This window comes from Phycodurus eques, chromosome 21, assembly GCF_024500275.1.
Source record: "Phycodurus eques isolate BA_2022a chromosome 21, UOR_Pequ_1.1, whole genome shotgun sequence".
Taxonomy (NCBI): domain Eukaryota; kingdom Metazoa; phylum Chordata; class Actinopteri; order Syngnathiformes; family Syngnathidae; genus Phycodurus; species Phycodurus eques.
The window spans coordinates 2,545,379-2,570,618 of NC_084545.1; the positions used below are offsets into that span (position 1 = coordinate 2,545,379).

The 25,240-nt window shown below is 40.8% G+C and overlaps 2 protein-coding genes across 6 annotated transcripts in view; one reads left to right on the forward strand and one right to left on the reverse strand.

The window, feature by feature from the left end:
- The window catches only part of zgc:112982 (uncharacterized protein LOC503771 homolog), a 21,357-nt gene extending 19,217 nt beyond the window's left edge, over positions 1-2,140 (forward strand). For all 5 annotated transcript variants that reach the window (XM_061666463.1, XM_061666466.1, XM_061666465.1 and 2 more), the window contains one exon: positions 752-2,140. The gene's annotated coding sequence lies outside the window, so the exon portion shown is untranslated. The remainder of the gene's footprint in view (positions 1-751) is intronic.
- On the reverse strand, positions 1,253-25,001 carry tmem108 (transmembrane protein 108). Its single transcript, XM_061666471.1, has 5 exons — positions 24,661-25,001; positions 9,620-9,703; positions 4,219-4,935; positions 3,934-4,085; positions 1,253-2,390 (listed from the first exon to the last, which is right to left on the reverse strand). Exons 2-5 carry the CDS (start codon positions 9,657-9,659, stop codon positions 2,274-2,276), a joined length of 1,026 nt encoding a protein of 341 aa, XP_061522455.1. The 5' UTR covers positions 9,660-9,703; positions 24,661-25,001; the 3' UTR covers positions 1,253-2,273.
- Positions 25,002-25,240: the final 239 nt, after the last annotated feature.

The window sequence follows — 25,240 nt, forward strand, 5'->3', positions numbered from 1 at the left end:
GCACAACATTAGGGTATTGCATTCAAAGCTTAACGAGGGAAGAAAATCGTATTTATTAAAAAAAAAAAAAAATCGATTTCCAAAATGTAAGAATATTCTTTTAATAGTATGACTTTTATTCTGGAAGAGACACCTTTATCCTTTGGGGGGGGGGAAAGGACGGCAGTTTAAAAAACACATCTTTTGTTCTTAAGATAAAAAATCTGTAATACATCTTTTGTTTCCTATTTTGGAGGAAAAAAAGTCACAATAACAAATTCATATTTAAGAAAAAATGTTATGAGAAGAACAAAGTCATATTTTGTCAGAATGAAAAGTCGTAATCTTATAAGTAAAGTTGTACATTTTCCAAGATAACATCACAGTAGTAGTAATGTTTTTTTCTTTCTGGAAAAGATGCGTAATAGAAGAGGAGCCAGAGAACGGCCAGTACGATTCGAACATAAAAAAAAAAAAAAAAAAAAAATAGAAGCCCGTGATGTGTTGCCGTATGCTCGGTTCGTATGCGTTGCTGCTCCGTGTGTGTTAACGGAGCACTCGTTTGAAGGTTTGTAATGACCTAAATTCCATTAGCCCGTTTATGGCATTTTGCATCATATGTTAGCATTAACCGAGTGGACTTTCCTTTTTCTTTTTTTTTTTTTTTTTTTTTTTTTTTTTTTTTTTTTTTTACATGGTTTGGTTGAACATTTTGTTGTTTGAATAATTAAAAATAATCAATTTTCATCTGTTTTATGTGTCCATTTTTCAGTGAACTTCAAGTGGGAGTGGCAGCAAACAGCTGGAAGCATTTCCTCAAGATGATGTCATATGGTTGGCTCCCATTTTCATGACAGCCAGCCAGTAAGAATAGGCGCTAATGAACACTTCTAAAAGTGTGTTTAAGTTTGTGTGTTTTTAATATGTGGGAGGGGCAAAACTACACCATTTTTTTTGGGGTGGGTTTGTATCCCCTGCGATAAACAGGGGTTGACTGTACTTCGTTATTGTATTTAAGTAGCATTTTCAAGCATCTGTACTTGACTTAGGCGGCACGGTGGACGACCGTTTAGCGCATCTGCCTCACAGTTCTGAGGAACCGGGTTCAAATCCGGACTCGCCGGTGTGGAGTTTGCATGTTTTCTCCGGATACTCCGGTTTCTTCCCGTATCGCAAAAACATGCGTGATAAATTAATGTACTTTACTTGAGTATTCTTCTGATGACTTTTTCCTTTTACTCTCTACATTTCAAAGCAGGAAAAAAAGAACGGCTCTGAAATATACTTTATTTTTCATTTTTTTATCAGTATTTCTACCCGTTACCATTTCTTTTTTTATTATACACAAGTACCAATACTTGAGTACAGAGTGTGAGTACTTTTGCCAGCTCTGCACAACAACATGACCTGAGGACTTTTATTACGACACCAGTCTGGAGAAGCTGGTGACCTCTGACCCTCTAATGATGCCTTCAAAGACAACCTTTACCGTAAGTCATTTATCAATCCTCCTAGTATATGATTAGTCAAAAAATATACATAGTCATGGTGAATATTACTGCACTGCTTGTTTATTTCATTTTTGTAACTCCCGCACGAGGATAAAAATGACAATTTGTTTACGACGAAAATTCTGATTCAAAAGAATTGCATCAGTCGGGCCATGTGATTAAAGAAGACGTAAGAATCTAAACACTGACATAAGTTACACACTCCGAAATACTCAAATGTTGTATTTTGTGTCACTCAAACCCCCCCCAAAAAAAAAAAAAAAAAAAAATATATATATATATATATATAGAGTACACAGGTGCATCTCAGTCAATTAGAAAACTGTGAAAAAACTTCCTTCATTTCAGTAGTTCCATTCCAAAAGCAAAGGTCGAAAATTCGATTGATTCACCACATGCAGTTCACCATCTCAAGAGGTGACATCACATAACAAGCCAAGGTGTTTCATGAATCTCTATATTTTATACACTTTTTGAGTTGAACTGAAAAAGGAACTTGCCCGATATATATGTATGTATACATACTGTCTATTCAAGTTGAACAGGCTGTAATAAGTCATTTCATCTTTTTAATAAAACAAAAGCATTTTTTTCAGTCATTGAACCAAAGCAGTTGTATTTATAAAGACATTAAAAATGATCACAATGAATACACTCTTTGTGTTTGTGTGTAGAAAATGTACATCAGAAAAATGTTGTCGTCCTGCTAGTAAACGTTGTCACGTCTCTTGCGCTGACAACGTTTGGTGTATAAACTGGAGGTGAGAGGTCACGGAGGGGTCACTAGACGGCCGAGGCTTTGTCTCTCTTGATGAAGAGGGTCTCCTGGCAGAAGGGGTTGACCAGCACCACGCTGCCCGTGCCGTAGTCGCCGTTTGGAGGCAGGCAACTGTCGTGCTCCTGGGGGAAAAGGAATTATTTCTTTATTTACTCCATGTCGTTTTTTAAAAATATGTAATTAATAAAAAAATGCCTGAATATGTTATGTTTTTTTTTTAGAAACAAAATGCCTTAGTATACATCGTTTTAGATCAAATATTAGTAGTCGTTTAAAAAAATAAAAAATGCCTTACTACATATGTCTTTTTTTCCCCCAAGAACATTTTATACATCATCCAAGAATCATACATTTTTAAAATTAAAATCCTAATCAGTCATATCTTTTTAAAAAATACAATAACATTTCTTACTGCAAGTCAAAATTCTTTTAAATGCCTTAGTAAACTTCATTAGTAAGGCATTTTATTTAAAACGTTTTTTTTTTTTTTTTTTTTTTTTTAAATGCCTTACTATAAAGTGTTTTTCTTTTACAAAATGCCTTACGGTAGGTACATTTTTATTCTAATTTTTTTATAAAATTATTTTATGTCAGTTTTGAAAAAGCCCTATTTTTCCCCTCTCTAAATATAATGCTCTACTATAAGTCAGTTTTGAAAAACATATTTAATGATCATCAGCATATAACCAATGACCTCATCACAAATAAGCACTAAAAGGGGTTTGTCGGTGCTGCTATGTGAGGTTTGAACCACTAGGTGGCAATGAAACACAAAATAAAAAACTGCTGTATGCGACACTACATATGCAAATGAGGACGAACTGATGAATTATGATTGAACAATAAAAAGAAAAAAAATCATGCTTTAGTCACTATAACACCAAAAGTATCCACACACAAATGCAATGTACTATACAGTAGTTGGAATATATGAATATTCATTTAAATAGTAAATTATATTTGTACGTCATCGCGGTACTGACAGGACATAAGAAATGAAGAAAATAGAAATAAAGCATAAACGGAGCACGAACTTTGATCTCTCTCTGCACTTTGATTTCTCTTCAAATTATATGGCTTGCAGATAAAACAGGGGTTTCAAAATTTGGGTTCGAAGAGAGTTTTAGGGTTTCAAGGGAGAGTTTTGAAATAGGGTTAGGGTGTCCAAGTAGGGTTTCAAAACAACGTTAGGGTTTCTATGAGTGGTTTCAAAATAGAGTTAGGGTTTCAGAGTAGGGTTTGGGTTTCAAAGCAGGGGTGGGGTCTCAATGACTGGTTTCAAAACAGGGTTAGGTTTTGGAGGTAGGGTTGCAAAATAGGGTTACGGTTTCAAAGTAGGGTTTCAAAAAAGGGTTTGAAAATACTTTAGGGTTTCAAATGATTAATTTCATAAAAGTGATGATATTTCTTGACAGCAACAAGAGAACAGGTGGTAAGGGAGTCTTCAAAGCGTATTTTCATGGGTTTGAGTCTTTTTTTAAATGTCGAAAGCGGGTAGTAGAGGTCAGGTGAAATATTTTCCAAAAAAGATCGAGTCTGAACATTCCTTGGCTGAATAAACTTAGGGCAACACTTCCCGTTTTGAAGCCCCAACGTGACTGCGAACCATCTGGAAAAGTCTGCGCTAGCAAGCGACGACATTGACGCGTTGACCGGCGCGCGTACCTCGCTCTCCAGCGTGTGAATCTCGCGGGGCAGCTCCACGGCGTGGCGGCTGAAGTAGTCCATGGTGATGGCGTTGTTCCAGTAGCTCAGGTTGCTCTCCTGGCCCGACGACTTCTTCCTGCGCCGCATGCAGCACACCGTCAGCAGCACGGCTAGCGAACGACAACGCGGGACGGAAGACACCGTTACACTAGCGTGTGGCTCCTCCCTCACAGGTGAAACTCCTCAGCTCACTTCAACATAGTTCTTTTGATAAATGTCACCGCAACGCAAGTTGCTACTCACAGCACGTGGACACGGGCACGCCGATGGCCAACACGATCCACACGATGTCCATGCGACTCAGGCAGACCGCGACGCGGGACGACGGCGTCGAGTCCGGGGCGGACCCCGAGCTGTTGTCGGCCCCCCGGGGGTCGCGTGTGGTGGCGGGCACCTGCCTGTTCAGGAAGCCGCCGCTGCCGCCGCCGCCCGTCTCCCGAGGGGAGGCGCGGCGGTCAGGGGCGGCGCTCGCGGTTACCCACCGCGCCCCGAGCAGGTCGCCGTCCGTGGCGTTCGGGCGGCGAGGCGGGACCGTGACCGCCCCGGTGGTCGCGTTCTCTGTAGGAGGGATGCCGGGTTCCTCGGAAGCGGGTACGGCGAAGGTTTGATAACCCGGGGATGCCCCCGCGGGGGCGGCGGACGTCGTCACGGCCGGCCAGCCGGCGGGGGGCCCGCTGGTGTCGGCGGGTGCCTCCCTGAGGGTGATGGCGCGGAGGTCCGGGACTTCCCTGAGGGACGCCCGCAGATCCGGGAGGTCGGAGGCTCGGGCGGGGTGAAGGACGACGTTCCCGGCGCCCGCTTTGTGCGACCATTCCCCGCTGCTGGAGCCTTCCCGGTGCCAGTCCGGGCGCGGGCTGCCGGTGCCGGCGGTCGCCATGGCGACAGAGTCCCATTGTTGGGCCCCGGGGCCGAGGTGAAGCTCCTGCGCCGATGACGCCAGTGCGAGGAAGGCGAGAACACCTGCGCAAAAACGAGCATCATTCGAGATTCTTGTAGGAAACCTTCACGACTTTCTCGTTTGTTTATTTACTTAGTTTGTACCTCAATTTGTTCGCGTATACAAATTTTCCCCGTTGAAATGCACAAAAATGTCATTTGTAATCTGTTCCGCCTGCAAAAAACACCCGATGAAGAAAATAGCACAAACACAAAAAATGAAGAAAGACAATGTAAAGAAACAGACTGTTTTTTAAAGACAAATTACTGTGCGTACTGTACGGGTACGCCGTGTGTTGGATGTGTGCCTTTAAGGGGCGGGGCCTAATAAGTAGAGCCCGACCGATCTGGATTTTTTTAGGGTGATGCTGATTTCAATATCTGGAAGAAAAAAATGATCTGATAACAAATTAATCGGCCAATGAACTAAAAAAAATAGATATGTATTAATCCTGAAACTCACTGAAAATGTGATGATGTTTGTTTGAATGTCCTTATCCTTGTCTGATGTTGTAATGTGTTAATGTTTAAAAACAAAATATGGGCGAAAATTGGGCGTTTTCAAAATATTGCTTGTCTGATTTTTTTTTTGTCTTAACATATGAGCAAAAATCGGAGATATGAGTGCGCTTCAACCCCCCCGCCGCTAGATGGCGGCAGCGACATTCACAACATCCGGCCACCGTCAATTTACATTGGTTTCCATGCAGTGGAAGGAAAATATCAGCAGGTGGTGCTAACGCACAATTCATCTACTTTGCCAATTGCCAATAAGAAGAACCAGGAAGGACGAAACATTAGGTACAGGAGGGTAAATGTTATTACTGTGTTTTTATATCCTACAATACTGTTGAGTGCATTTGTATTTTATTTTTTTGTAAATGAAAAAACATGTTATCAACAAATGTTGCTGGGGGGCGGGGCTTGAACAGATGAATTGCATTCGCATTCACTTCAATGGGGAAAGATGATTTGAGATACGCACGTTTCTATGGGCCGCGTGGCACAGACAAACATCGCATGCATGTGCCCAGGGGTGACTGAGGGTCCCATGGCTGTTTTTTTTTTTTTTTAATCTATCGGGATTATTTGGACACACTCCGTGGTGACGATTTGCATTGATTACGCACCTCCGCCTCGAATCGAGTGCGTTTGGCCCTCGGCCGCCCTAACGAGATGGACGAGGGCCGACGACATCAGCACGCCGCACGACTGACTTCCTCTTTGGATTTTTGCCTTTTTGGGAGTTTTTTAAAATTATTTGTATTTATTTTTTTACAGTGGTGGACACATTGCATTACGATAGCATTTCAGCATGCTCCAATCACACTGAGTTCCGTCCCATGAGTGACATCGCTAATCGTAATTTTCTTTTTCCGTCCAGTGTGACATAAAGCTACAAGTGGGAGCCCCGCTGGGCCTTTGTGCGCGTGGGAGCTGTCGAGTTGGCTTTTGTGTGACGTGACGCGATAAGACGGGTATTATCGTATATTTGTCAACTATTGAATTTCTTTCTCTCGGCTCCCCAAGGTCACTCGAGTACCGCAGAAGGTGACGTCCCGCTGACAAAATCCTCCACAGGAAAAGTTCCATATGAACCCTGTAAATTCAGCATTTAATGTCTTAATTTTCTGTTTTGGCTATGTATTTTTTTGTGATTCGGAAAAGTGAATTTGAAAGACTTTTTAGTTTAGTATATTAATTAAAATAATCTCCCTTGGGCTATGTACTAATGAAAACTTGACTGATTGATGAAATTGATTGTTTACTGTATATTTGAATTTTGTATGTAAACCCTGCAAATTCAGCATTAAGAAATAACTTAAAATTATTGGAAAAAGTGGTTGAAATTGTATAAATGCAATATTTTAAAAGTTTTTATTTTATTTTAATTTGCTGAAGGCAGAATTTTGGTGTACTATATTGGGCTCTTTCTGTAATGCCCTAAATACAGATGACACCAATATAGAAGGGATTAAAATAAAATAACATTTCCCAAAAACAACATTTGAAGCTCAAATTGGTAAAGTAAAGATAAATGCCATAACATAAATGATAATAATAACCACCAGCCAATCAGGGCAAGAAAATGGAAATCCTGCCAGGCTGCTTTGAATGTTATCTATTTCACATACTGTACTTTTAACTGCATTTTAACCTATATGTATTCAATATTTATATTGCTGTAAAAAGCTCTCAAATTGCCGGCCCCTCCCAAAAGGGTTACATTTGCTATCGATGCCACAAGATGGCAGCAAAGCACTACTTCTTTATTAGACAGCGCTATGGAGTGAGCACAAAACAGCAAGTAATGCCGCATAAGCTTGACTTTGAGTGTCCACGTTGCGTAAAAACAAACGCTCAAGGACAATACGCCCATAGGTGACGGGGAAAAAAGAGCGACCGTGTTCTATCCGCAAAGGCTCATTTTAACCCCTCGAGCTAACGAAGGGGTCTCGTTAAGACACCAACACGGTGCGAGGGTGTCAAGCGACAAAAGCGCTCCTCCTCTCTTATCTCCACGCTTGCACATGCACGCCGTTTTGCACGCGCTGCTTTGAATAATGGCCGCACGCTGATTTCCATTAGCCACTGTGGCGCCGGGGAAGAGGACGACGATGGAAAGCTGCTTGAGCGTTTATTCTTTATCCTTGCTATGCAGCTTAAGATCCATGTACTAGTACACTCTTTGTCCTCACTAGTAGTAAAACGTTGTCCTACTCGTGTACAAAAATGTCATACATAATGTAAAAACATTACTAGTGAAACACAATAGTCTGACTAGTGAAGAGAAAGAGGCTACTAGTACACGATGGGCCTTAAGATGGCTAAATGCTGAGAGGGGTTTCCATTCGGATGGAGGAAGACGATGTTGCCGCCCGGTTGACATTCCTCCAAGCGCTCGACGCTGTCGATAAATCCCAGGTGCCGAAGGCCGCCGGCGATTGGCCTCGACGGCGGCAAACACGGAGCCAGAAGGAGAACGACAAGCGCTAATGGAAGGCGGCAGCCGGATTTCCCTCGCGTGACGTGAGCAACTCCAATTTGGAGTTGAATTTTGGATATAAACCCTTCAAATTCAGCATTAAAGAACTTCAAATTGAATGAAATTTAAAAAAAAAAGAAAACATATTTTTTAATAACTTACCTAAAAATCACATGAAAAGTGCATTAATTCGAAATTAGACCCTGTTCTAAAATATTTTATTTGTCATGTATTTCATTATTAAATATTTCGGACTTTTCTAGCATCTTCCCTCTGGGAATATGCTGCCCTCTAGAGGAGTGGAGGTAAAGCCGAGGTTCGTTTTTAAACGATGTCTCACAAAAATACAAGTCATCTTTGCCACGGAGACGCAAACAAAAAATATTTGCTTGTGGGTGTGAGTGCCGATCGTCTCCATCCTGTGGAGCGGCAGGACGGTCCCGCTTGGGCGGCGTGCTCGGCGAGGACTCCACAGATGTGAGCGCGCAGATAAAGATAACAACTTCCTGTTTGAATGCCCCGCTAATTGTTGCTCGGCAGCTTTGAAAAAAACAGTCAAAACAAAAAAAAAAACAACCAAAAAACACACTTTCTAGTGCTATTTACTGTGCTGGTGATTTCGCAACGGCTTCTTGGACTTTAGCAAACAGGAAACAGAAATGCCAAACAGGAAGTGCGATGGATTCCGGACACAGAACGCTAAAATAAAAGCCATTAAAGCCAGGCCAAAATGTCCCAAATGTGAAATCATAACCACAATAACATCAGAGGATGACAAAGAGATAGAATTACAGTTTTTAAACTAAAATATTTTCTTGCTGTTGTCTGATTATGGTATTAAATCACATCAAAAACCTCTTTGAAAGACCTTTTCAATGAAAGGTTACATTTTTTCTAAACTAGCTTCTTAATTGCTCAATACATATGAACTCAGAATAGCCTAAATAAGAATTATTGGTTTTATCATAGAACTGGCCGGCACGGTGTACGACTGGTTAGCACATCTGTCTCACAGTTCCGGGGACCGGGTTCAAATCCCAAAATATGTTTTGTATTTTGTTCTAATATTGTTTCCCCGTCTAATGTACTTGTATGTTTTTCCATATAGTTGTGTATTTTCATCACATATTTTCTTTATTTTTGAAAAATATATTTTTGTTGGAATGTTTTTCTTATTTTTCTATTTGATGCCTAATATTTTGTCATAACACTATTGTATTTGATAAAAGTTTTCATAATTTACCTTGTTTTCCGTCAAATATAAATACATATTTTTGTTGTAATATTTTTGTAGTTTACATCAGTTTTTTCCAAATATTTTTGTATTTTTCTTTTAATAATTTCTTCCAAAAATATGTTTACATTTTAACCTATTTTGCAGTCATATTGTTGTTTTTTTCTAATATTTCTACACTTATGTAATTTTTCCAATAGTTTTATTCTTCATCTAATATTTTGTTGACATATTTTTCCCAATATTTGTATTTTTTGAAATATTTGTGTGATTTTCCCAATATATTTTTTTTTTGTCAATTGTCTTAAATCATATTTTGCTCATGATTGATTCGGAGTGCACAAGTGTACCTAATGTTTTGTCGCATCCCGTCCCCTTTCCACCTGTTCCATGGATACAGATGTATAGCGTGATGTATTGCAAGGCATGTTTTGAGCTTTTCCACTGGCGCCGTGTAGCCCCCCCCCACCCCCTTGGCCCGCACTCACTCAGCAGCTGGCAGCGCAGGAACTGCAGACTTGTCTTCATGGTATCATGTGGTCCGGGTCCTCCTCCACGGTGCTCATGGTTCTCTAGGAAAGACCGCACAGGGGTAGGGTGGGGGGTCAAATGAAGCTCGCTGTTCAGGTATCAACACCACACTCAAGTTGAGGCAACCTAGTAAAAACTAATCGTGCGCTCTAATAAATGTTAAGCCGTATTGTGAGGCATCTACAGAGTGTGTCACGCATGCTTGAATGAGAAATAAAAGGCATGCCGATCACAAAGGAACTCATTTGTTAAGGGACTACTGCATTTAGTGATGATGGATGGCCTTTGTTTTAATCCATGAAAAACTATTGCAAATTAAAAAAAAAAAAACATTATAAGATATATATATATATATATATGTTGTACTTTTGCAAAATATTTGAATATTTTTGTCAAAATATATTAATATTCTTCATCCAATATTTTCACATTTAAAAAAATATTTTCATATTTGTTTGTGCGTTTATTAAATATTTGTGTATTTTCCTATTTTTTGTTCTTCCAAGATTTTTTTGCAATGCTTTTGTGTTATTGCCAAATATTTTAAAAGAGGAGAAAAGAGGACAAGCACTTGGGCAAAAGCGCCGATTCATCGTCAGCCACAAACACACACACACACTGACACACACGACACACAAAAATGCTGTTTGTCGCGGTGGGCAGCGCGAGTGATCATTTGTCGCTGGGGAAAGTGTGTTTGGATGCAACACACACAGAGACCTCTCACTAGCACAACTTTGCCGAGCAACAAAATTTGTGTGTGTGATTTGCTTTTTTCTTCCAGTCAGGTAGTGAAAGCGCAAAGTTCCAAGAGACTAGAGCTTGTTTAAACGTGGTTTCCTGTCATTGTACGGCAGTCTTTTGAAGTCATTGGTGAGGTTTAAGAAGAAGAGGAGAAAAAAAAAAAAAACTGCATGGCAACCGCCATGCATCCAGGCGTCAGCTGTCGCCGTGGCAACCAAACCGAATGAAAGTCAGGTGTGAGCGAGTATTTGTGGAATTTGAGCCGAACAGCGTGAAAGTCTTAGTCGGTGTTATACAGCGCTTACGTTATTTGGCGTCACAAAGAGGGACAGTTGGCGGTCAACAAACCTTTTTCTTTCTTTTTTTGAAATACACACAAAAAACATGAATAAAAGCATCATCAAGCATCATTTTGTATTTAAAAAAAATCCATCCAGTTTTGCAAATACATTTTTACATTAGATTTATTTTTTTCATCAGATATGTTTGTACTGCTCTCTAATCGTAGTTACTTAATATTTTAGATTTTAAATATATTTGCTTTAATCCATATTTCTGTAATCTTTTAAATGATTACTTTTGATTACTAGATGTTTTCCAAATATTTGTGTATTTTATTCTAACATTTTTTATGACTCTTACATTTGTGTATTTTTCCATCTGTTTTATTCATTATTTTCTTAATATTTCTGTATTTCTTATGTATGTTTTTATTTCATGAAATATGTTTAAATGCATTAATTTCAAGTATATTTTTCATCAGATTATTTTGTTTTGTAATTTTCATTTAATAATTATTTCTTAGTACATTGTTTTCCCAAATATTTGTGCTTTTCATCTTTCTGTATTCTTCAAATATTTTAAATATAGTGGTACATTTAAAAATTATTTTGAATGTTTAATTTTCTTTTTGTCTGTATTTTTCTATTGATTTTCCAATTTGAAAAATGTCATTTTGTTATTTTTAAATACATCAATTTCAAGCATTTATTTTTTCTTCAAATATTAATTTTGTGTTATTATTTTGGATTAGTTTCATTGTATTACTGTAATAATTTTTTTGAATTCTTTAAAAACCATTCCAAAACCAGTGTATTTTTATATAATATATTATACACTTTATCTTTGCATATTTTATTCATTCACATTCATGAGTGTATTTTGTAATATCTTTTATTCTGTTTGTTTGTAAACATTTGTGTATTTCTTTGTAATATCTTTTTTTTGGTTTCTTAATACTTGTGTGGTGCATTTTCTTTTTTTTTTGTATTTTTAATTTAAAAAAATCCCCGTCATAATTTCATTCCTCACTATTTCGATAATAAGACATTTCCATAATCTGTAAGCGCTTCCAATTCGATGATGCTTATACTGGACCTGGGGAATGTTAAGGCCTTTGCTATTAAACATTCCCGCATTGGCAAAGTGGCTTATTATTACCAAGCAAGCTGATTGAGCATCGCCACTGAACAATGCCATTATGAAACCATATTTTTTGTCGTCGTGTGAGTGGGAGCATGCGCACACACCGGGGCTTTTATGGCTTTCATGCAATAACCACCACTTACATGACACAGTATGACTTAATGCTGAGTCACTCTGTGTGTGTGTGTGTGTGTGTGTGTGTGTTCCATTAAAAGAACATCAGACTCCCCAGCATCACACCTCCACTCTTATGTAAGCACTCACCGGACATTTCATTAGGCACACCCGCACCAGCCAATCAGATTTGTGTCCATCATTGAAGACTTTATCGAGTGACTGTAACGCTCACTTTTGATTGATTTCCGCTCAAAATCACACCCACCATGAATTGAATCGAATATTTAAATTCGCTGGCAAAGCCTGTGAAATGACGAGAAGAGAATGTTGGGAATACAAGTTCAGAATTCGGGTTGTAAATGTCGGTCAGTGCACCAACAACTGGTAAATTCAGACTTGAAATTGAATTTGATGAGCTCAGGTGCAGGGGTACCTAATGTACTGACCGGTGAGTGGCGCTCCGCATTCGAAGGATGTCTCCGTTACGCTCGGTAAGAATTCCCGAGTGGGAAATATTTGGCCCGAAACGTTCCCGGCTGCTCAGTGACTCGGTCAGCCAAGGCGGTAAAGGGCAAACATCGGGATGCAGCTCAGCGGCCGCCGGCGTCCGAGTCGGAAATAACTTCCACCTCCTCGTCGCCATCTTCGCGTCGTCGTGTTGACGCGGACGAAGACGTCTCGCTCGGGATGATTTGGCGCGTCGCCGCGCTTGTCAACACACAGGGTGACACTCGCAATGGCAAACTCAACTTGTTAGCCTACGTAAGTCGGATTTGAACATTTTGGGATAACAAGGAAAAGCACCATTTGTAGCAAGCACATCGGTCTTTTTTTTTTTTTTAAATGAATATTGTTAGCGTACTAGCATAATTGCCCGCGTTATTTTTCACTTGCTTTCACAATATAAATAAAAAAAATGCTCATGTTCTTGCTACAAAAAAAATATTTTGTTGTATATATTTGATACATTATTTGAAAAATGTACATTTGAAAAATGTAAAATACGACGTCATCTTACAAAAAGTGGTTGAGTCTATCAATTACATAAAGTAATTACGATATAAAGAAAAACTATTTTGCGACAAAAGACAAAAACTCAAACCTATAAGAATACAGTCCTTTTCTTTTTTGATAAAAGTTGAAACGTTATGAGAACAGTCTTTTTTTTTTCTTTTTTAAACTTGTACCTTTTACGAAAATAAAGTTGTACTTTTCCATGACAAAAATACACAAGTCGGAAACGAGAACGACGACGACACGGTGCGCCAACACGGGTGCCATTGTTGCCTCTACTTCCTGTTTTGGTTACACTTTGAAAAGCTGGCCTGGCGCTGACTTCCAATTGGTCTATTCCTGGCCCGCTAGGCCACAGGTGTCAAACTGGTGGCCCGGGGGCCAGATCCGGCCCGCCACATCATTGTAAGTGGCCCGCGAAAGCAAATCAAAATTGCTCATTGTGTACGGGTGTAATACCATTGAGATATTTGCAAGCATTTTTTTGTTACCAATCCCACTTAGAAAAGAAATGTAATAGTCAAAAAACATGTTTTTATAGGCTTCGGATTTAAAAACTGGTTATTCGTCAATGTACTGTACAATACTGTATGTAATTACAGTATAGAAGGTAATCTTTCATTTTTATGGGTTCACAGTTGTAGCGGCTCTCCGAGGGAAGTCATAGCTATGATGTGGCCCATTACAAAAATGTGTTTGACACCCTTGCTCTAGGCACCAACTACACCACGTTCCCCATTGTGACCATTACTGGTCTCCACGGCAACCGTTTCCAATATGTTCCTAAGCTGTACAAATGTCAAGGGTACAAAATCAGCACTTTTAGTGTACAAGACAATAATAATAATTAAAAGAAGAAACAAAAAATACATCAGCGAGACAAGACTGCTATTCATGCTCAGTTAGTGACATGCCGTGTTACCATGGCGACAAAAGCCACAATTTGCCTAACCTCAGCTCTGCTGATGCCTTGTTGACCCAAAGCTAACTCAGATAACAGCAGGAGGCCATTGGAAGAGGTAAATGATCATTATTGTTATTCAAGATTCAAACCCAGAACCTGTTGACCGTGAAGCAGCAGCAGATACCTGAAAAATCTACTTGCAGTAGGTACAGTTTGTACTTCGATGCATCCAACCAATGATTTAAAAAAAAAAAAAAATGAATCCCAAGTCCAAAATACTGTCAGGAAGCACTCAGGAATTCTTGTTGGAGAACAATAGTAGTAATGGTACAAAGAGGTGAGGACAGGCCGTGTGGAATTTACAGTTTCCTGTAAAAAGACTCAATTCTTGAGCACAACATTATGTCCGCTGCGAGGACAGGAAGCTGGAACGTCAGTACAGTATGGCCACGGCGCTACCGGGACTTCCACTGTCTTTACACAGCCAACAAGTGCAGGAAGTTCCTTAGTCCACGCACATTCCCCATTTGAGGCAATGGTGAGGTTTACAATTGCCGGAACACGAGGCCCAGGGGAAGGGGCTTCGGGGGGCACGGGGGGATCGGACCTTGTTTCCGTGCAAGCAGGGATTGTCGAGAGCTCGCCAAAGGCCAAAAGTGAGGATCGGCCTCGGTGGAAAATTAGGGCCGAGGTCTGATGAGCATGTGGGCCACAGGTTTTTCTTTTGATCTCATATTTTTGTCTGTTATTTCGTATTTTTCATTGAAAATTTGTTGTATTTTTCCCTAATTGTTTTGTTTTTCTGCAAATATTTTTGAATTATTTTAGAATATTTTGTATTTTTGTGCTGATATTTTTGGGACTTTGAAATATTGTATCCAATATTGTTGTATTTTTCAGCCAGTATTTCTGTCAGATATTTTTGTATTTTTCCTGTCATATTTGTTGTATTTCGTTTTTCTGCATTTTCTTGTATTATTTCCTAATATTGTCATATTTTGGCATTTTTTATCTAGTATTTTTGTCAGATATTTGTGTATTTTTCATGTCATATTTGTTGTATTTTATGTTTTTGTTTTTCTGCATGTTGTTGTATTATTTCCTAATGTTGTCATGTGATATTTTGGCATTTTTCATCTAATATTTTTGTGACTCGAAGAGGACAACTGACTTTTTTTGTTTTTTTGTATTTCCTAATGTTTTCAGCTCATACTTCATAATTTCTTTGTCAGATGTTTTGTATTTTTATCTACTATATGTTGTATTTTTTATGTTTTTCAGAAAGTGTTTGTTTCCTTTGATTTTTTTGGTTTGTTTTTCAGTTAGTATTTTTCTAATAGTTTTCTCTGTTCCCTCTGATATTGGTCTATTTTGTATTTCCTTCCCTAATTTTATGATGTTTTTCTGCAAATACTGTATTTTTATATACCTTGGCAATTTTTTGGGACTGATACATCTAATATTTTTTATAGTCTATAACTGTTTTGTATTTTCATCTAATGTCAAACACTGGTAGTATTTAACATTTTTAAAAATATTTTTTAGGTAACATTTTTACAGGTTATTTTTGCCCTAATATTTTCATCAGATTTTTTTTTTTTGCATTTTTCATCTAGTATTTTTGCATTTTTGCCTGTTTAGTATTATTTTGAAACATTATTGGTCTGAATATTTTTCCATAAAAGTAAATAAGATGGCGCTGCAACGATTAAAAACAAGCGATAGTGAGGAAACAAAAAAATCTTGCTTTCTGATACAATTGGAGTGAATTACCTTAGCATTTGCATCATAAATATTCATCAGCGAACAAGGGAGCATGTGATGAGCTGACTGTCACAATGCAAAAAACAATGTGTTGCCAAACAAGCCACTGAGTCATTTTCAAGGCGTGATCCCTCATGGAAGCAATAAGAGGACGCGTGGCTTGGCTTTGAGCAACTGGCGACTTAACTGCGGCTAATTGAGTGGCGCGAGTGTGATGCAAGAGGATCAGCGCCGCTCGCACGGCATTGAGCCCTCCTGCCAGGAGTTCTGCTGGCGTCATTAGCAAACAGATAGGAGCCATCTTGAAAGTTCAGAGTGATTCATATTTGCTGAGGAAATGTACCATCATTATCATCATCATCATCATCATCCCTCGCTGATTCCTATGTAATCACAGCGACCTCTAAACGCGCTAATTACCAAATGGCTTGCAGGATGACTCCGAATTTAAATGTTGTGATGTTATCGGATGTCTGGGGCCAGTGATGAAACTTGGCTGCCATGCTCCACCCACATGCAATGACAAAAAAAACAACAAAAAAAAACAACTGAAAATCTTTCGCAATTTAGTGTTATCCAACTGTCTAGTAAGTAATAAGCGCCTTCAAATTTGGTAACAATTGAAGAAAATCTCTAGGAAACGTTTGTCTGCTTCAAACCAAAATGGCAGACTCCCTGTGTCTTTTGGGCCACGGCTTCTCGGTTCTCTTCTTTTTTTTGTGCATCTTCTCATGATAGATATGCCGACCAAATTTCACGTTCCCAAGTGAAACAGGCTTTGGGGGCTGATTTTTCAAAACATTCGATGCGCTTTCATTTGCCTTTGAAATACCCCTGGAAATAGCTCCTCCAAAACAAAATGGCCGACTTCCTGTTCCCCCCCCCACCCCCACCCCAGCATGGATTTTTGAGACTTTTTTTGTGGGTCTAACGTACCATGGACATGCTTAGCAAATGTTATGTCGCCATGTGTAACCGGCTTAAAGGGCTGAATTTTTAAAACATTCGAGACGCCATCGTTTATCGTTCAGATGAATGATCATCTGAACGAGCCCTGCAAATAGCTGCTTCAAAACAAAATGGCATGCTTTTTGGGCATGGCTTCTTGAGACTTTTTTGTGGGTCTGCTCATGACAGACACACATACCAAATTTCATGTTGCTAAGTGAAACTGGCTCAAAGGGCACGTTCTCTTTGAAGCACCCCGGGAAATGACTAGAATTAACCTAAAATGGCTTCTTCAAATCAAAATGGCAGTCCTCCAACGTTTGGGTCGTCTGAGCTCTACTCTGTGCTCTCGTGTCATCTGCATACACGATGTTTGTCATTTAGCGTCTTTAAAAATAAACAAGGCCTCCAGAGAGCGAGCGTCCACTTACTGTCAATGCGCGCCGTTCACCGGGGAAGCCCGGCGGGGTAAAAAGCGAGACAAAACCAAGGTCGACGGAAAAGTGGCGGCCTGTTTACCAGCGTCACGGTTAAATGTCAAGCGCTCGAGCCCCGCGAGGGACGCAAAGATGGCTGCGGGCATCTCAGTGTATGTGTGTGCGTGCGCGTGTGTGTGTGTGTGTGTGATGTCCGGACAAAAAGATGAGCTATTATTCTTTAATAATGGCAAAGATGCCCTCGAGGAGGCCAGAAAAAAAAAGTGCAACAGCAATTTTTCTCCTGAATTTATTTGAAGCTGTTGCAGTCAGACAACGAAATGACCATGCACACTGCATCCAATTTGAAAAGCACACCACTTCGTAAGGTACGCTTGCTCGATCCAATGCAAGAGCTGCATTGAAAAGAAAGATAACAGTCAACAACCACAACATAGCCCGCCAGGCATCCTTCTCTTGTTTTTGATACTGTATAATTTATATACAAATGAACAGCATACTGTATGTCGCATAAAAGTACTGGACACCACATTAGGTACACCTGTAACATCTGACGACTTCCAGCACAAGAGCGGTTTCCAAAATCCGACTGAAACACTTAAACTCCCAACTTGAGTTTCCAACCTAAGCACCAGACTTAAACATTCGACTTAGACACCAAAGTGACTTAAACACACAATTTAAACAGCCAACTAAGTGTCTGTTTTTATTTCTGTAAAGCATTTTGTGTTGCATTTTGATGTATGAAAAGTGCTTTATGAATACATTTGATTAGATTTGAACGCCGAGCTCGAACATCTGACTTTAACACCAGACTTAAACACCTGACTGAAAAAAAAAACCAACTTCGTGACTGAAACTCCCGACTGTGTTCACTTTTTTTTTTTAAACAATACTGTATACAGTATGTACCATGAGTACTGGACACAACATTAGGTACACCTTCACATTTTAATGACATAGATACAAAAAAAATATCTACATTAACAAAGATAGTAATGACCTGTTACGATCGATGAACTGAACATAATATTTGTGTCTGTTTCTAATATTTTGGTTGGTTGTTATGACAATGAAGACTAATACGAGACGGACACGTGCGGGGAATGACACGAAGGACGTCACGATGGAAAAATCCCCCCACGTCTGTTCCCCGTCACCGAGCCAGACGTCTACGGTCTGTCGTCCGGCATCCTCCGATTCCTCCCCCTCTCTGTGCACCTCCGATGACGCCTCTGTCGCCATGGTGACGCAGCATCAGCACCGCAACGGCGACTATACTGTCCCGAGATTAACCCCGACATTGTTTGCAACCCTTTGAATGGACTTGACCGCCTCTGCAATCAGCATTAATGCTGATTATTGGAATCTGTAATTAACCAGTGCTCTCTAATTGGGAGCTAAACTTGAGATTGCCAAATTCCAGGAGTCTAAAATGCAGCATGAGTTTATTAAAAGCTATTGATTAATTGCCAGGAGACAAAACATTGTACTATTATTACTATTTCTTGTTTCTACGTGGGGTAGCATAAAATCTGCCACAGTGAAACTTCAATTATAGAACAAAAATGGTGAAATATATAATACAGCCAATTAATGAAGCATTTGGTACCTATATTTACAAATTGAAGCCTTGATTTACATCCTCTCTGTAGATAAAATAACGTTAGTGCACTAGTGGACGTTGCTGTGTGTGTGTTACCGCAAAACTTGCCCGAGAGAAATTTGAATTATTGAACAAAAAAGTGTGGACTACAGGGTGTCAACGAAGAGTGGCTTCTTCATTTGAAAATGAAGCCTGGATTGACATTGAAGCATCTTTTCTAACCATAAGCTAAAGGGTGAAATAAAGGATAGCTAAATGAAGAGTAGGTGCCGAAATTTTGGAAAATTGATTGATATCTTTTTCACTGACAAGCTAAGTGTCAGTGTGAAATCTGAGAAAGTTGAATTATAGGGGGGTCAGAATAAAGGGTGTTATTGAAGAGTGGGTGGAAAAAGATGACAATTTATGACTAAGCTATCTGGGTAACCTCCATCCAGCTCAGCGGTGACACAGACAGGAGCTCCATCCTCACACCTCCTGAGTGTGGGGGTGGTCCTCAATCAGAAAGCATATGGCGGCACTTTCATCTGCAGCTTCTATCGCATGAAGCTGCCGGGCACCAAGACAACGTTTGGTTTGAACGCTTTGGGAATCCTTCAAAGCTCTAACAAGAACTATCCACACGGAACAAGTTGCCAAGGAAACAAGAGAGGGTCTTTTTCTTTTGATGGAATGCAACCCCTCCCCCCAGGCCATTGGAGGTTGACGTTAATCCTCATAGGTGAGGCTGCAGTCATGATGTGGACGCCTGCACTCTCACCTCAACACCTCATAGTCGAACCTGGGCGGTCGGGGGTAACATGCGTAACCCCCCCCCCACCCCCACACACACACTAAGGAGGACGTCTTCCCTTCTAGCCAGCAGGTCCTCTTATAATCCCATTAGAGGCGCTCATCTGTGCCACTTTAAGAAGAGCCAGCAGCCGGGCCACCGTGTCCTGGGATTGCCCACACAGAAGACCACCGCTAACACTTGGAGTTCCTGGAAGTACAAGGCTGAGAGCTGCAGACCCCACACCAAAGGTTCCTGGACCTCTCAAAAGTACTACACTATCGAGCAGCATCTTCATTTTACTTCAATAAATTACCCCGGAACTAAAAATTTACACCGAAAATGAAGGCTTCATTTTCCAAATATAAACCTCCCCCTTGAATAACAACCTATGTTCCATTTTTTTTGTTCTATAATCCATGTTTTTCAGGGGCAAGTTTTATGTTACTACACGTAGCAACCTCAGCTAGCCCGCTAATGTTAGTTATCAACAAAGCAGTAAATCAAGGCTATATTTCCCAAAAATAAGAACCGTCTCTTTATTATACCTATTATTTTACACTTTTGACATCTATAATTCAAGTTTATCAGGAGCAGCTTTGACGCCATCACACGTAGCAACCTCAGCTAGTAACAGAAAGTATGTAAATCAAGGCATCAGTTTCTCAAATATAGGCACCCACTCTTCAAGTAACACACTTTACTACACACCATTTTGTTCTTTAATTCAAGTTTCTTCGGGGCAGATTTAACGCAAACACACTTCAGCTAGCTCGCTAATGTTATCTTATCAACAGAAAATGTGTTGCACTGTAAAAGTTGCAAATGCTGCTATGTATGACTGGTAGGGAAAACATGTCCATATTTAGACTTCCTGTTGGTGGAAAGCTAAATGTGCGTGTGTGTGTGTGTGTTGCAGGTAATCCCACTGTGGATAAGGAATCTATTGAACATTTTCTATAGTTTACTGCACTCAAATGCTCTCTGGAGAGAGAGAGAGAGAGAGAAAAAAACAATCGGAATGGGTTTATAAAACACAGTCCCAGTGGATTAGAACAAGCTAGTGGGTCCCTTTCCCCCGGTGGCATCTGGGGGTGCGCGTCAGCTGGCGGGGGCGCACATCGGAGTGGCACGGCTGCAGCCCAGGAATGCCAGGAATTCCCCACGGGTAATCACGTCGCCCTCATGCTCGGACGGTCACCCTCGCTCTGATCTGCCGGCACACCCACCCTCCGAAGGCCTCCCCTGTGTAATCACGGTGATGGCTAGTTATTCATTACCGGTGCGCTTCCTCATCTGCTGGCATCTACTCTTCTTGTGGACACTATTTTGAGTGAAAACCGACTACAACACTGCTTCTTAGACAATAATGCCTATTCAACATCCTTAAGTATAGACATTATACTCACATTGCGTCCTTTGGGTCGACATTTGTTTACTACAGAGCGGAATTACCTCTGCATAAACTACAGCTGTTACAGTCCATATTGGTAAAATGTGGTAGTTTTTAATTTCCTATCGTCATCGTTGAAATCCTAAATATACCCCAAACTACAAGCCTAAAACATTTTTATGTCATTTATTAAAAGCAAAAGACTTACAGATGATTTGATTTTGAAAAATTACTACTTTCCTATTAGTCATTTGATGACGTTTATTTGTTACGACACGACGACAGAGCGAGTAATGCATAAATCAACATCCTAAAGCATAGGCATTCTAGTCCCATAGTTCCACAATGGTTGACTATTAGTGGAATTGTGTATAAATTAAAGCTGTTCACTGTGACAGTCAACCTGCATTGGTGCCAAGTGGTGCAGTGAACAACCACATGCAGCAGATAAACACGTTACACTGATGATTCTTTCCTTTTTAGGAAAGTGCAACATGAATAGCTTTTCTTCAGAAAGCCCAAATACGGATACATGTAGCCATACACCCGTCGTCCAACCTGGTTATTTCTTGGTAGTTAAAAAGCGAAGAACTGGTGTAAATTTGGCCACCAAAAGGAATATGAGTGACACATTCTCTTCCGATGATTTGACGAAAAGGATGCCGAAAAAAAAAAAAGGATGCCGAACTCCTCAACTGGTTCCTGATATTCATTTCGAACGTCTTTGAACTCAAACACCGGAAAATAAACGCCACGGGCCGGCTTTGCTCCCCTGCGAGATCCTGTTTGGATCCGCTTTAGCCTTTGCTATTTTGTCAGCCGGGAGAAGGGCGCAAAGTCCATCCTGAGCACTTGCGCAAGGGGTCCCGTGGGGGCTGCATTCCACCTCACGGTGTACCATTCGCTACCAGTCATATGGAGGCTAAGTTGCCTATTAAAACCTTTCGGAGGCACATTCCCTAATACTTTCCCATCAGCGTTTTTCTTTTTTTTTTTTGCCCCTGCACCATTTCCTGTGACAGGTTCTGTCCAGGCGGGATGGGAAAGTTGATAGTTTCCGGGCGTTTTTCAGACTTTTCCGGACCTTGGCGATAAGAGTTTAACGCTGCCGTTAGTGCTTCCTAACATGGATATTAGATTGGCCAATCAGGGGACACTTTGGAGATACTTTGGAACATCGAATGGGAAACAAAGCGTTGTCGGCCAAAAGACTAGGGACTCATTTGTCAGCGATTTAAGATAATAACAAGATAGAGTAATTACGCAGCAATCTGTATATTGGTGGTAAACCATCTTGAATACGTCAAAGGACAAACACGTCAAGCATATTGTCGCTGTCCAGTGGAAAACATGAATCACAAAACTTTGGGATTTGTTTTCCCCTTTTTCCCCAAAACACTGTGTTCCTCTTGTCCTTTCAAAACAAAAAGTATATATAAATAAAAACAAGCTAACAAACATCTAATTTGGAGGCTCACAGTTTTCAAATTTGCAGTTTTTTTCCCTTTTTATTCAAAACGTGAAGATTTAAAAAAAATAAAAATAATAATAAATCTAATTTAATGTATTTTACTTATTAGAATTCCAGAATTGATTTTTATTGTGTTTTGGATCAAAGGTTTATGCAATAAGTGATAAACGGGACCAAAAAAAAAAAAAAAAAAAAAAACTTTAATAATAATAATTTGATAATTCAATGTCAACCCGCATGGTTACGCCGGTTGACACTGAAATACAAGATATTTAAGGATTTGGAATGGAAATCACCATCTCCTGTTTATAGGCGAGTCTAGTTGTTCTAAAAATGGAAGAGTGCCGAAAAGTGTCACGCTATAGATGGTTCATTTTCATAATGAAAACAAATGAATGCAAAAGAGAATACATGTCCTCATTAGCTACCTACGTTTTGTTCATAAGCTGCTTAATAGCCATCCTGGCAGATGTCCGCTCCAGATGTCATTAACCCCGCTGACCCCGCTCCCCCTCACACATGTTGCTGGTGCGGGCGGGGGGGGGGCGGGTGAATTGTCCAGCAGAACAAAGCAGGGTAGAAGTGAGGGTGGTGTGGGGGCAAGCAAACATTCCGCTCACAATGGCGAGGTCTGACTAGCAGGTTGACTCGGGACTTACAAACAAGGACAATGGACTATTTCGTGTTCTCCGTTTGGCCTTAACAGAGTTCCAGCTATTATCCACTTTGTCGCCCGACTCCTTCAACACTTGAAACCCTGCAAAGATTGACAGCTTTCTCACTGCTGGAAAACTTTTGCTGGAGGGGGAAGTAAGCGAGTGTGCTCAAAGGTGAACATAGAATAAAACGCCACCTCCAAAACCATGTTTGATGCCACGTTCAGTGCAAACAACACAAAACCTAAACAGAAGCTCTACCTGAGCCAAGCATTCCTGTTAGACAGTATTAGTACAAGTTCCATTCATTTGGCCTGGTCAAGCTTGGAAGTCAATTTACTTGTATCTTTTTTTTTTTGGGGGGGGGGTTTATTAGTTATAAAGAAAAATAGCAAATTATTACATAAAAACAATTTAGAGAATGTAAAGAAATAAACTAGTTTTATAAAGTCTAATGACTGTAAATACTGTGGTATTGTATTGGATGTGTGACTTTAGGAGGCATGGCCTAGTGAATGAGATCAGGAGCTCGGCCCAACTTGTACGTTCATCTGCGTGTGAGCGTCTAGCCGTGAGTTGTGGCCTACAGCAGCTCCTTGCAAGTGTTCTCGTTTTGTATTTGTGTGTTTAACAGATGGTCCCGTTCAACAAATGGCAGAAAGTGCGACTGTGGCTCTCCTTGCCCACATGCACGGGCATTACAGTACTTTGATTGCACCATTTTCCCCCCCTACTTCACTCGAGCAGCGGTGTATCTGAAGCCCGCTCGTAATTCCAACACAAAGCAGAAAAAGAAAAAAAACAACAAGCGTCAGCTTGTACACCCTGGGCCGGCCACCAGCCAATCACAGGGCAGTAAACAAGCATCAACACTCACGCCTCTGGAAGATGTCGTCCACAGTCACGCAAACATGCATGTTTCTGTAATGTGCAAGGAAGCGAGAGAACCTGGAGAAAACCCACACTAGCACGGGGGGCGGCGGCCATGCAAACGCCATGCAGGAAGGCTGGAGCCCAGAGTCAAACACCAAACTTCCAAACTATGAGGCACATGTGTTAACCACTACTCCACTATTGTACATTAATCATTAGATGACGAATTATGAACACTTGTGAAATTCTTGGTTGGATTATATATATTTTTTTCATCCTAAAATGTGTGTTTGCTATGCAAAATGATCTAATTGTGTATTCACAACAAATAAAGCAGCTTTGTTCAACTATGTCAGCTACGCATCGTGACAGGCAGAACAATTAAACACTCTTCCACCAGATGGTCGAAGTGTTTCCACTTTTTTTTCATTTTAGTTTGGAGGTGTGCCGCTAGTTGTTGTTTTTTTTTTTTAATGTAAAATATGTGACTTGATTTAATAAAGGTTGGAGAACACAGCCGGTAGGAAACATATTCTTGCTACTACAGTATTAGTCATAGTAGTATAAATACTTGCACTACCTTTGGCAGTACAGTGTTCCATGATTTACTGTTACTCCCATTGCACTGCTCAGATGATGTGTATTTTCCTGTCACCCCTTTTTCTGTCTTTATCACTGTTTGCTTGTCTGGTAAAGGCAGACGGCCGCCCCTCACTGATCCACACTAAAAGTGCATTGAGCTAACTTGTTGGGATTTGTCGCTATTATTTGGCTGAATGTCACACTAGGCACGAACGACAGTGTCTGCAAATGTGTCAAAAATGATGCAGTCGCAATCGAGCGGCAGTAAATAAACAGCACTCCACTCACTCACCAATGACGGCGTGGTAACGTCGGCGTGTCCGAGCCCGATTGCAAGGGCGCACAACCCGGCGGCGAGTCACACTTCACCGCGTCGATGCGCACATGGTCCGGGGTGGGTGCGTCGGAGGGGTCGCACCCGCTCCGAGGTGGAGAAGAACAAGCGGCTCTCCTGTGTCCGCACTCTGGCCGCGGGGATGCGATGCGCAAGGCGGTGCCAGCAGACTGAGGACCCCCGGTCGGACCCCCTCTCTCCCCGGTGTGGCAACCGTGCTCCCCGCCTGTGACGCAGCTCTCTCTCCGCCTCCGACCGGGCCGTCGGGGTTTGGTCGCGCCGGTGCCACCCACCGAGTGTGAGGGAGGACCTAGAGGCGCGCGTATACGGGGAGGGAATGTTAATGAGGGCGGGGGGCGGGATGCTGCAGTCGGCGGTGCCGCTGCGGCGGCTGCGGACGGGATCCTGGTCACGGCACAGCCGGCAGCCAACCAGACACCTGATTGGGCCCACACCCCCAAAAAGCAAATGACAGCCCCCAAAAGACATTTATAAGAAAATAAAAAAAAAACGAAACAGCACTATACTGTATATATAT